We start from the raw sequence: 13,768 nt of genomic DNA, 5'->3' as shown, positions 1-13,768 counted from the left end.
TGGTTTTTGCGGCGGCTCCAGCGGTTTCACTAAGCCTGGAACAAGGCAATAGTGTTTCTGGGATGGACTCCTTCGCCGCTTCCCCCAAAAGCCCCCTTTTTATACCGACACTAAATTTAGATCGCGTCAGCGTTGCTGTTCGCCTCTCTTTCTGTGACATTAGCGACACCATTGGACGAAGTTCTGACTTTATTTAAAAAAAAACGAAAACAAACAGCTTTAACTCCACATGCACCAATGTGGACCCTGCAACCAGCATAGCAGCGATTGTGGTCACATCTCACCGCCCACCAAATCCACTACTTCATATTCATGAGCCTGAATCCCACCAGTTAGATTTCAGATTGTCAGAAGAAGTTTCTTTTTTTGGAGTTGGCCACGCGAGATTGGATGATTCTTAATTACCCATTCACCACGCTCATTAATATAGATGAGTTTGACAGCCAATCAAGCACAGGATAGAGTATTAACAAGCCGCACTCCTAGAGTTGGGGAAACAGTTCTGAACTGATTACTCCGACAGAAAGTTCATTGCACACACTCACAACCTGAAACAGCTTACACCTTGGAATTAAGAACCAGGAGGCAGTTTATTCCGATCACTTGCCACTTGTTGTGAAGACAGTCGTCAGGCAAGGAAGGAGCAATGGCCCTGGCTGACACCATGCTTCCTTCAATTGCTACCTTTGCCAGTCATGAGATGTTGGTCCAGAAACAAACTGAGATCATCAATGTAAGTATTTCAAAGCGCTTTATTCGCACTTCGGTGTGAAAAGGTGTCTTACGTTCCTCTAGCTCATTTGGAAGTCTTATTTTCAATTCACTTTAGTGGCATCGAGTTTCTTAGACTTTCTTCCGTGGGTCGCGTTCTTTGTATTTGGTGCTAAAGCCAGATTGGTTTCAACTACTAATATCCTCCACCACCTGCCAACCTGTCAACTTTTACTCATTTGCGGCGTGTGCATCGCTACATTTGTAGTAAATTTATTGAGACTAAATATCGCTCGCTGCGGGCTTCTAAAACGTCACACCTTTCGCCATTAAAGCAGTGTATATACCTCGTCCTGTTTCCACCTTCTAAGCACAGTTGAATCTTTATCTTTTGTGCAAGGACTAATTGGGCGAACGTGCAGCAATAAAGTTTAAGTCACTGGGTAGTATCTCCCTCTCACTGTCAGTTGTGGGAGCGTTGATGTGGCAAATTCTGAAATCCGTCACTGCAAACAGAAATCTTTCCGGAGGAATGATTGGGACAAGGGCTGCAAGAACAGATTGTTTCCATTCCTTAAAGATGCACTGCGTTTAAAAACAAGGGAACGAAATATTTTAGCATCAGCCTGTGAGTATTGAAGTAAATGAGAATAAGGAATGAAGTAGATTGGCTGGGAGGGAGAGCAGGAATCAGGTGGCTCTGTGACATTCATTGTAGAATTGACTGCGCAAGTAAGTATATAAAGAACAGCTCTTTGAAGCAGTCCAAACTGGTTGAGCTGGTTTGGTGAGATCGGTGCATCAAATAACACCGGGAGGTTTCCTTAAAGAACATTAAGTGGAAGAGCTCTTTGTAGCACAGCCCTAGATTTTTTTTTAAAAAAAAACCTCCTCGCTGATTCTCTTAACTTGGTTTTCGTTCGCACAGAGATGGAAGGTTGAAGAGCCAGTCTCCAAGTGTGGCTACCAGATAAGACCGGTCAACAACGCCGCGTTCAACTCACTCGAAAGCCCTGCTGTCAAAAAAGAAGAGGACGAGTTGGGGAAATTCGTGGATTTGGAGTTTATTTTGTCCAACACCATGGGTTCGGAGAACAGGAGCGGGGCAGGGCACCATTCAGCCTACCCTCTGCCCGAGACCCCGGAGAGTTGTAGCACCGTGTATGACAGCGACGGCTCCTACCCTCCCTCCAACAATTATGGGAACAGTTTCGGCGGCAGCCCCAACCAGAGCCTGGTGGCTGAATTGCTCACCCCGGACTTGCCAAGCAACTTTTCCGGCGGTTGCGAGCTGACTCAGGACTTTGGCATCAAGTCTGCCATGGAGAGTACAGAATATACAGAGCTGAGATCTCCCAACATGGGCAACGCTGCTCTGCCTAGGGTCATCCCTATGGAGCACATCCACCACTTGGGGCATAAAATCAAGAGAGAGCCTCAATCAGGCCAGTCCTGTATGCTGGCAGGATCTCCCTCAGAATGCATGGGCTCAATGATGGACCAGAAACCCAGTCTGCCCCAAATGCACCACCAACAGCCTCAACTGCACCGCCACAGCTTTGGGCATCACAGGGTGGCCCCTTCAATGCCCTCGGGCCAAATCGTGGGCAAGGATTGCCAGGCAATGCCAGAAATGCACCGCCGCACGCACATGCCCGTGCCACAGCAGTACCAGATCGTGGGCGCCTACCCACCCCACCACTACGGGCACCAAGTGCCGCCACAGTTTCACGGACAGTTCAACGTGTACCGGGAGCCCCTGAAGGTCTCCGCGGGCGTGCACGGGATGATGCTGACCCCGCCGTCTTCGCCTCTCCTCGACTTCTACCCGCCGGTGGGCGTCCCGGATGACAGTAAGCCCAAGAGGGGCCGAAGGTCGTGGGCGAGGAAGCGCACGGCCACTCATAACTGCGAGTTCCCGGGCTGCGGCAAGATGTACACTAAGAGTTCCCACCTCAAGGCGCACATGAGGACTCACACGGGTGAGTAACTACAAACAGGAGTTAACTTTCTCGCCCCACCCCCAGGCACTTCGAGGTTCTTAGAAAGATTTTAAAAAGCTATTTGAAATGTAACTGCAAGAGAGAGAAAAAAAAACAGGTTTAAGTCTCAATGAGATATCTTTCAACGTAGTTTCCCCAACTTAATCATGTGTGCACAGTATCGAACAGAACAAGTGCCTGATAGACTATCAACTGCGTGGAAAGATAAGCAGGCACGCTCGGGGTGCTCTATGAAAGTATTTATCGAGCAGATACAACGTGACACACAAATAGCTTATGAAGGAATAAAATAAACTTTTATTCCTTCATAATTGCAGAGTAATTTTAAAACGTTTAGGAAATTGGGTCCCCAATTAGGGTTTATCGTTTCATTTTCACCCCCAACTAATGTTCTCTTTTCATTTTCTCCCCCCTGTCTCTCCAGGTGAGAAGCCTTACCACTGTAACTGGGAAGGCTGTGGCTGGAAATTCGCTCGATCCGACGAGTTAACTCGCCACTACCGCAAACACACCGGTCACCGTCCCTTCCAGTGTCACCTGTGCGAGAGGGCGTTCTCCAGATCCGACCACCTCGCCTTACACATGAAAAGACACATGTAAAGGAGTGAGGGCAAACTTGGGCACACTATTTATACAGATCAAATTATTTACAATATTTTGATACTGGGTAATGACTAATTTATGTATATAAAGGATCTTTTTAAAAAAAAGTAGCACTAAATTATTACTCAGTATTTAAAGAGAGAGAGAGAGAACCTCTTGTCCCCTGATATGTCTTCCAGAGATAAAACAAAAGTATTACAACGGGAAGACAATAAACTCAATTGGAGGGGGATAGGTGGGGGAGGCTTTATGCCAAAAGAAACAGGGCCGGACCCAGTTGTACATTCAATGTATATAAAGCCTATATTGTTTGGGTTAAAACTGAATTCGCAAGCATAACTAAATGAAGCAAAACATATACTTTAAATCCAAGCTTGTACTGTTGCAGAATCGTTTTGTACATTAAGCTTATTCGCTATACGGACACTCACTTAACAAAAGCTAAATGAAAATACACTTGTTTTGAATTCTGTTCTTTTTTGTTTGAATACAGTGGGCGTTGGTTCAAACTGGCACTAAACGTTTTCATGATAAAATAGACCAGGTACTGCCTTGGATGAAGTTGTTGACCTCTTTTCATTTTCTCTATTTTTGTTTTGTCTAGTTTGCATTGTATAAAGAGAAAAGCTCATTCTTTAAAAAAAATACTTGAAAAACTTTCTAACGTAAATACAGCCACATAAAAAAATAAAAGTTCTCAAAGTATGACTCACTTCATTGTCTTCACGTAAACTGAAAAGGACGTGTTCTATGCAGATGGTGTTGAAAGAAGTGTTCAAAGTGCAATATTTTTTTGTTTCCATTGTAATCGGGGTTCTAATGTTAAACACCGAGCTATCTAAACACTGGAACTAACTGCTGTTTTATTGATGGGGAGGGTTTTTTTGTGATCTAGCGATTAAGACATCATTTACCGTGAACCTCCCAATGCATCCTTTATATTCGTGTTTTTTTTTGATTATATGTATAATGAATAAAGTATTAAAAACACATTTGTTGTTGCGATCATTTGTTTTGATGAAGGAGATAAAATAATCTCAAACGGTTTGCTCCACGTGGTGATTGATTTCTTCAATATTCGCTCCAGGGCCATTTGTTTCAGAACAGTACCTGGACCACTTCCACAGTCAACTCCAAAACATCAAACACCACTCGCCGTTTATGGAAATATTCATATATATATATATATATATGTGTGTGTGTGTGTGTGTGAATTGAATGGTTCTGACCACTACAAGTTCCCATTTCAATATTTAGATGCACCGGTGACCTTGAACAGATTTCAGTGCCGAGATACATGTCCCGAATCCGCCACTATGGCAGTGAACGGGATCTCAACACAGTATGAAAATGTCACTATTACCCACTCCAAGTAGACCACGTAGAGGTGATTCCCTCCATTGTTTAACAGGACTAATTTGAACGGTTCAATGGGAGGGAGGTATGACGGAAAGGAACGAGAAGCTGAAGTCTTGAGAGAGCTAGTACTATTATAAATCTCCTTTTTCCCCAGACACTGTCCAATTTCTTCCTCGTAAGCTGCTAGACAGGGATTAATGTCTTAGTGACCTGGTTGAGGTTCGTGGTGAAAGATTTTGGCGCATCTTTGACTTGGAGCGCAGCAGAATTAACCACACTCAATTTCGTAAACTAAAACAGAAAGAAAGTGGGTTCGGGTCATTTCTAAATTTGTCAGTGTCTTTTAGCGAATGCGAGAAAAAAAAACTCGTGGAATGAATTACTTGGTCAAATTGAAACTCAGTTGTTAGTACACGCTGGACCCTAACAGCGCTGCCTACAATTCCATACTAGATGCCATTGCATTGCCCATATTATTCAGAAAGCTGTTATGTGGCGTGCGTTAAATCCACTCTGCTACAGTTAAAAATCCACTCTGCTACAGTTAAGGGCGCTGTTTAGAAGTTTTAATGAAGACTAGGGATTGTTGGTCAGTCTTTGGAGTACTGGATGTTGAGATTCAACACCGCTTTGGTGCTGATGGGAAGTTTCCCTTAATTGAAGAGTACCTGTTCTTTTTCCTTCACCTCAAAGAACCTAAGTTAACAAGTCTTATTTGATATTGTTAGCAGGTGGAGTGGTAAAAAGAGAAAATCATCGGTTTGTGTCCCTTCTTGAACACTTATTCACAACTCGCCCTGCAAATGATAACAACTTTTTTAAAAGCACAAATTAAGCTTCAAAATATAAACGATTGCATTCTGTTCAATTCAGTCTCCCAATGTGGTAAACTCGTTCGCACTTCTCAACTCTGATGTCAGAAGGCCACAGCTTCAAAGTCACATAGGTTTCATTGTAAATAAATCTGGGCTGACTCCAGTACATTACGGCGGGAGCTCCACTGTATTGTCGGATGTGCTGTCAAATAAAACATTTATCCCGGGTCCATGTCTGCTTTCCCCTGCTGAGGCAGAGCAAGGGAGTTATCCACAGTATCCTTTCCTGACCAATCAGCATAATCGAAACAACATATCTGCTCATTTCCACATTGCTGTTTATGGGAGCTTGCTGTGCGCACATTGCCACAGCGACCGCACTTCGAAAATATTCCCACTGGCTGTGAAACATTTTGTGCAATCCTGTAGTGTGAACAAAATGAAGTGTTTCTTCCACTTTGAGTCAAAATTGAAGTAATTTTTGCTTGTCATAGAATGACCTTGACTTCAAATGATGCATCTAAGGGATGCCTTCCTCTGAGAAAATACTTCATAAAGATAAAAACAAAATACTGTAGACGCTGGAATCTGAAACAAAAACAGAAAATGCTGGAAAATCTCAGCAAGCCTAACAAAGGGTAATTTAGATGCAAAACGCTGGTTCTATTCTTTCCTCACAGATGCTGTCAGACCTGCTGAGATTTTCCAGCATCTTCTGTTTTTGTTGTGACTCACTTCATAAATACTGGTTACTAAGCTCAGGAATTAGAGAATGACCAACGCCTTAATAGAAAGTTAACACTTTAAATTTAAAAAACCCTGAAGATTAAATTGGTGAGGAAAGAAAATAAAGAGATTTTTAAAATTTATTTATGGGACATGGGTATTGCTGGATGGCCAGCACTTATTGCCCATCCCTAGTTGCCTTGGCATTGAGAGTCAACCATATTGCTGTGGCTCTGGAGTTACATGTATGCCAAACCTGTAAAGGGTGGCAGATTTCCTTCCCTAAAGGGCATTAGTGAATAAGATAGGGTTTCTTTTCCAACAATTGACAATGGTTTCATGCTCATCAAGAAATTCTGAATTCCAGATTTTATTTTAAATTGAATTCAAATTCCACCATCTGCTGTGGTGGGATTCGAACTTTGTCCTCAGAACCAGAATTTCTGGATTAACAGTCTGGCGATAATACCTGCGGACCATCACCTCCCATATTAGCAGGGTAAATATGTGGGGTTACAGGGATGGGGCCTGGGTGGGATTGCTGTCAGTGCAGGCTCAAAGGGCCAAATGGCCTCTTTAGGCACTGTAGGGATTCTATGAATCTATGGAAACTTAATTGTTGTTAAAGGTAATAATGCATATGCCAGATAGTTTATTGCTGATGGCAAATTAATGTCAATAGCACCGAAAGTTAATGGTGAATATGATGAATGATGAATATACAATTGACTAATCTTTAATAAACCTTAATGTGTAATTAAAAAAGCTTGTATTAAAATGATCAGTACGTATGAATAATATGTTGAAGGGCCAAATAGAGGGGCAACACTGTATTACTTTAAGACTCTGGAGAATATCTTTGCAAGTGATAGCTCAATTTCTATTCATCAAAGCTACGGTGTTAGGACCAAGGTATGAGAAGCATTGTTACTTTATGCACCGTCTTCCTTTCAAGTACACTCAAGTTTGATATAGGATTGGTGCATAATGGAGAAGTATTGTGAACCATTACACCACTTAATCTACAACAGGCTTTGATGTGAAAAACAATGCAGATTTGGGATAATTTATACAGAATCTAACGAATGGAGAATCAAGAACATCATAAATAAAGGGCAGGTCCAACAATAATAGATGATGAAATTGAAATTGCTTAATTTTTTCTTCTGTGCGGAGTATATGAGTCAGTATCTCATTATTTTCATAGTTCACATTACAAATGATCTTTAGTAGATATAAAAAGTGTGATTTCCAAAGAGCTCCTCCAGTGTCACAATATTTTCAGTAAGTCTTTATTATAGAACTTCAATGACATAAGAACATAAGAAATAGAACATAAGAAATAGGAGCAGGAGTAGGCCATCTGGCCCTTCGAGCCTGCCCCGCCATTCAATAAGATCATGGCTGATCTGTCGTGGCTCAGTTCCACTTTCCCGCCCTCTCCCCATAACCCTTAATCCCCTCTCTTATCAAAAACCCATCAACCCGCTTCTTAAAAATATTTAGCGAGGCAGCCTCCACCACTTCAACGGGCAGAGAATTCCAGAGATTCACCACCCTTTGAGTGAAGAAGTTCCTCCTCAACTCCGTTCTGAACCGCCCCCCCTTTATCTTGAGGCTGTGCCCCCTAGTCCTACTGTCTTTTTTGAGCGGGAAGAGTCTTTCCACCTCTATCCTATCCATCCCATTCATCATCTTATACGTCTCAATGAGATCTCCCCTCATTCTTCTAAACTCTAACGAGTACAAGCCTAGTTTATTCAGCCTCTCCTCATAGCTCAACCCCCTCAACTCCGGTATCAGCCTAGTAAACCTCCTCTGCACTCCCTCCAAGGCCAAAATATCCTTGCGCAGGTGCGGCGCCCAAAACTGCACACAGTACTCCAGCTGCGGCCTCACCAATGCCCTATACAGCTGCAGCAAGACCTCCCTACTTTTATATTCAATCCCCCTCGCTATGAAGGCCAGCATCCCATTCGCCTTCCTGACCACCTGCTGCACCTGCAGGCTGGGTTTTTGCGACTCATGCACAAGGACCCCGAGGTCCCTCTGCACCGTCGCCTGCTGCAGTTTTTCGCCCCGTAAGTAATAGTCCTTCCTACCATTCTTCCTACCAAAGTGGACCACCTCACACTTGCCAACATTAAATTCCATTTGCCATTTCCTGGCCCATTCGCCCAGCCTATCTAGATCCTTCTGCAGACTCTCCACACCCTCCGCACAATTTGCCTTTCCCCCAATCTTGGTGTCATCAGCAAATTTCGACACCCTACACTCGGTTCCCTCCTCCAGATCATCTATATAAATGGTAAATAGCTGAGGCCCCAGCACCGACCCCTGGGGCACCCCACCTAGACGTTGCAATGAAATGATGGCACTTACCGTTAGCCTTAAAGGAAACAGCCACAAAGATGTATCAACTTTCTAGTGTGGATTTCCTCTTCGTCAACATCAATTTGAATCTTGCATCAAGAGATATCCGACAACAGAGATGCCATCCAGCGGGGTAAACAACCAATCACAATGAAGTATTCTCACAGACAGAAAAATGGAAGTAAAATGCACTGGACTTATTCACCTTTAATTAAACATACATAAATACGGCAAAGAAAAGCATGAGAAAGTTATAATCTTTTCACTTTTTCTTAAAGTTTTACAGACAGCAAAATAAATGATTGAGTCAAGAACACTGGATTAAGGTAGAAATTGAAATATCATAAACAAACATACAAAATATGATCTTAGAATATAACTTTTTATCATAATAGAGAAATTTGATACTCTACAAATATTAATTTCGTTTTTGAGGGGCAGTTGGGATTTGTAGCAGTAATTTTGAACTTAGTACATTGTAAAGTACATGAACTTAGTACATAGTACACTTCATTCAACAAGATGTGATATCCTCAAGAGTTAACACCTTGAGACTAAGAAGATAATTTCACATTAGTCCTGTGTCATGAAAATGTGCTTTGCTTTATTACTAGCTGGGTTTCTCAAGTTTTCTTTGCCATGTTAATACATGTTTCCCTCCCCTCCCCTGGCAAGTAACATTTGCACTATTCAAGTGCCAGGGAGTGAGCATCTCCAACAAGAGGGAATTTAACCATTGCCCCTTGACATTGAATGGCATTATCATCATTGAATCCCCCACTGTCAACATCCTGTGGTTACCATTGACCAGAAACTGAACTGGACTAACGATATAGATACTGTGGCAATCAAAACAGGCCAAAGGTTAGGAATCCTGTTGTGAATAACTCTCCACCTGACTACCCAATTTCTCTACAAGGCACAAGTTAAGAGTGCAATGGAATACACTTGTTTGCATGAGTGCAGCTCAAACAACATTTAAGAGTCCTGACACCATCCAAAGTTGTCTGCTTGAGTGGTACCTCATCCACAAGCATTCACTCCCTCTAACACTGATGCACAGTGGTAGCAATGTGTAGCATTTACAAGATTCACAGCAGGAACTCACCACGACTTCTTAGACAACGCCTTCCAAACCCACAACTACTATCATCTAAAAAGACGAGAACAGCAGATATCTGAGAACACCACCAGCTGTAAGTTCATCCAAGCCATTCACCATCCTTACTTGGAAATATACTGCCTTCCCTTCACTGTTGCTGACTCAAAATCCTGGGACTCTCTTCATAGCAGCACTGTGGCGTACCTACACCACAAGAACTGCAGCGTTTCGAAAAGACAGCTCACTGCCATCTTTCCAAGGGCAATTAGGGATGGGCAATAAATGCTGACCCAGCCAGTGATGCCCACATCCCATGAATGAATAAAAGAAAGATCTGCCAATCTCCCTCCAACAAAGCTGCTGAGGGTGACTTAACTGAAAATTTCAAAATTGAGACTGAAAGATGTTTTTTTTTATTTGGCAGTGGTGTTAAAGAATATGGAATTATGGTGGATAAATGGAGTTAAGATACAGATTGATTCTGATCTACTGTAGGCTGTGATGTATAAGTCAACATTTGAAGCCTCCAAAAATGAGAATCAGCTTAAGGGGCTAGTATAAAACAACAGTTTAGACGTTGGATGGTCATCATCTTGAAAAACACATAATATGAGGAGTTCATAGTAAATGAATGAAACACAGTTTATTGAATTAATGAATTCTAACTGCAATCAAAGCATTTTAAAACCTTCAATTTCATTGGGTGTGATCTTACCATTGTGCCCCTCTGGCCGTTGGGCAGAGTGAGCCGGTGATATCGCAACAGAGCCGAGAATTCAGATTCTCGCCTGATTTTTCACTTCTCGTGATCTTACTGTCGCCAGATATCCAGCATGATCATCCTTGCATCCCAAAAGAGCACAAGGCTGATTATACTATTTAAATTTCTTTCAAATGTAATTTGAATGAAATTAACAAGCCTGGGACAGAATCGTTGGTAGAACTGGAGGCTATTGAGGCCTTCCGGGAGTTTGGGGGTGGGAGGTTTCCCCTAGGGCAGTGTCAGCTTGGCACTGCCAGCCTAGCATCACCAGCCTGGCACACTGGCTCTATCCACTGGGCACTCTGGCACTGCCAGCACCCTGACAGTGTCCACTGGGCTGACACTGCCCCAGGGGAAACCTCCCATTCTAAACTCCCGGAAGGCCTCAATGGCCTCCAGTTCCACCAACGATTCTGTCCCAGGCTTGTTAATTCCATTCAAATCACATTTGAAAGAAATTTAAATAGTATAATCAGCCTTGTGTTCTTTTGGGATGCAAGGATGATCATGCTGGATATCTGGTGACAGTAAGATCATGAGAAGTGAAAAATCAGGTGAGAATCAGTGACAGGGCCATATGAGGGGGCGGAGACAGTTGGGCAGGCTATTTGAGGGGGTCTCTGCCACTCTGTAGTAGTGATTGGTGGGCGGAGGGGTGATCCGCTGCTGCTCTGCAGCTGAGATCTGCAGGGGAAGGGAGGACGATGATCATTCCAGGAGCGGGGTGGAGACCATTCCAGGAGGGTAAGTTTGCAACCATTCTGAACAGGGTAGAGTGGCACTGCAATCAGTGATGGAGCCCCACGCCAGTGTGGTTGGGGGGGTGGGGGTGCGTTGCTAGGCCACAAAGGCTGGCTATTGCAGCAGAGGCACTGACAGGTTTTAGAGCACAGAAACCTGCACATGCATAATTGCACTCTCTGTTACTATCAACTGGCTTTTGGATTTAGGCCTTGCCCATTCCTCCCACTGGCAAAAAAATCTCGACAGACTTGAATTTCGCTGCAGTGTGATAAGATTCAATTTTTAAGTTGCCCAAAAAAGTCGGTGCAAATTTCTCTCTGTTTCACACGAGTTTGGCACTTTGAATTTTTTGGTAAGATCACCCCCATTGTCTTTGGCATCAGTGGTAACGAATGCATCAAATTAATTCTGAGTCATGTTATGGTCCAGGTAGAAACTCCAAAGTGTTCTATGCAATCCATCCGAATCATAAGTTTTGCATCTTGAATTTGGATAGGGCAAGCCTGATATGTCTCACTTCAAGAATGATTCAAATGACCCACTGGGGAGTTTTTATCAAATAAAGTTTAATTAAGAATATTGTTAACATGTATAGAAAGAAAATTAGCAATAACCTTTATCAATTACAAACAAAAACAAAACAACTACAATAATGTATAGACCTTAACAAATATATCTGAAATGTAGCAATCAAACCAAAACCTTCCATAAACAAAACCCTTAAAGGGTTTTAACCTCACTGAATCAGCAGAGATCGTGCGCTTGTCACTTCTTGGTGGATATTGCTGGCCTGAGCACTGAGACACCAGAGATATTGCGCTTGGCACTTCTTCCTGGGTATTGCTGTTCTGACTTCTCCCACAAATCACCAGCAAAGTTCCTCAGCCAAAACGTTAGCTGCTTCTGGGCCAGCAGTGCTCTGGGCAGCCCCTGCTGGCAGCAAAAGCCTACGGCACCTGGTATTCCCAGGCGGTCTCCCATCCAAGTACTAACCAGGCCTGAGTCAAGTTCAACACAGCAAACTCTAGCTCACATGATATTGGAATTGAGTCCTTTGGTTGGAAAATTGAAAACCTTCAGTCTTGTAAGTTCTAGTTGTCCTCTTACCACACCCAGAAAAATTTGAAGTCAGAACAGCTTCCCAGAACAGGGAGACTCACTAAAAACAGATTTTCTACTCCAGAAGGCTTTCAGATTTCAGCAGAACCTCCCAAAACCATGGACAGCGATAGAGAGAAAGGGAGAGAAGGAAACAGCTCTTTACAGCTTGATGTCCCTTCTAAAACTCAAACCTGCAGCACAGAACTGAAAATGAAAGACTTCCTGTCACCTGATCTGCCAGCCAGTTCTCCCCTAACAATGCAGAGTCATAAAAATTAATCTCACAAAGTACCCGAGACCCCAATTTAAGCCACTTAAGGAGCAATAAAAGAACATCTGGTGGACAACTCAGTGCCAATGACCTTAGCTAAGACTGAGCTAAGAAAACATAATTTTAAAAAAAATCTCTTAAAGATACACTAACAGCACAATCTTTTTGGCAAACACATCGTTGTGAGATCCCATTCAATACTTCCACTTTCAGAACTATTCCCCCACAACAAATCATCTTCCTCACTATCCATTGAATTGGATCATCTACATTTTTGACAATCTGATGACATTTGAGAATGAAAACACACAATATATGAAGCAGAGCAATGTGTATATACCCACTCTTGGTAAATATTTCTTTCTCTGTCCATCATCCACTTATTCCACTTGGAGTGAATCTGACCCTTCAAGGATTTGTTGAGGCATCCGCAAGCTGAACTACAGGCATCAGACCCCCTGATATAACTATACTATAGATAGGTGTCGCCTGATGTCAATCAGTTAAATTAGTATCACAAACATGTCCCATACTAATAAGTTGCATTCTCTACATTGGCCACAGGCCACCCACTCCACACATGATCAATCAATAACTTCATTCCAGTCTCGTGCATGCAACGTTGTCATGGGCAAAAACCCCTGCAAGGATCTTGATGTTCAACATTTAGCTATTAGTATCACAAGTCGGCTTACATTCGCATTGAAATAAAGTTACTGTGAAAATCCCCAAGTCGCCACTCTCCACACCTGCTTGGGCACACTGAGGGAGAATTTAGCATGGCCAATGCACCCAACCAGTTCATCTTTAGGATTGTAGGAGGAAACTGGAGCACCCAGAGGAAACACACGCAGACACGAGGAGAAGGTACAACCTCCACACAGACAGTGACCCAAGATGGGAATCGAACCCAAGTCCCTGGCGCTGTAAGGCTGCAGTGCTAACCACTGTGCTGACCCATTGTCTCACATTTGAAAATTCCCACAGTCTTTAAATTGTCCCATCAGCCATGCACCGCCACAAATCTTTTCTTCTCATATCCTATTTTCTTCACCAGAACTGCTTTTGAAACTTTTTAATTCACAGTTTGATTGCTGACCATAGTGAAATTCTTCGATGTTTCAGCTACATTGTCAATATGATTTAATTGTTACTCATGGTTTTGCTACTGTCTGGTGATGAATCGCTGGAAACTCA

The 13,768-nt window shown here is 42.9% G+C and overlaps 1 protein-coding gene across 1 annotated transcript; it reads left to right on the top strand.

Annotated features, from left to right (window-relative positions):
- The first annotated feature begins 441 nt into the window (after positions 1-441).
- Positions 442-4,309, top strand: klf17 (Kruppel like factor 17). Its single transcript, XM_080195390.1, has 3 exons — positions 442-733; positions 1,640-2,693; positions 3,139-4,309. Exons 1-3 carry the CDS (start codon positions 647-649, stop codon positions 3,312-3,314), a joined length of 1,317 nt encoding a protein of 438 aa, XP_080051516.1. The 5' UTR covers positions 442-646; the 3' UTR covers positions 3,315-4,309.
- The last annotated feature ends 9,459 nt before the right edge of the window (positions 4,310-13,768 follow it).

This window comes from Carcharhinus amblyrhynchos, chromosome 9 (genome assembly GCF_965287045.1).
Source record: "Carcharhinus amblyrhynchos chromosome 9, sCarAmb.v2.hapA, whole genome shotgun sequence".
Taxonomy (NCBI): Eukaryota; Metazoa; Chordata; class Chondrichthyes; order Carcharhiniformes; family Carcharhinidae; genus Carcharhinus; species Carcharhinus amblyrhynchos.
Note: the sequence above shows the minus strand (reverse complement) of the source record. Positions and strands in the feature narration are given on the sequence as shown.

Coding starts and splice junctions, on each gene's coding strand:
- klf17 (XM_080195390.1), top strand. CDS start 647: ATGGCCCTGGCTGACACCATGCTTCCTTCAATTGCTACCTTTGCCAGT. Junction 734..1,639: donor AACAAACTGAGATCATCAAT/GTAAGTATTTCA, acceptor TCGTTCGCACAG/AGATGGAAGGTTGAAGAGCC. Junction 2,694..3,138: donor GCACATGAGGACTCACACGG/GTGAGTAACTAC, acceptor CTGTCTCTCCAG/GTGAGAAGCCTTACCACTGT.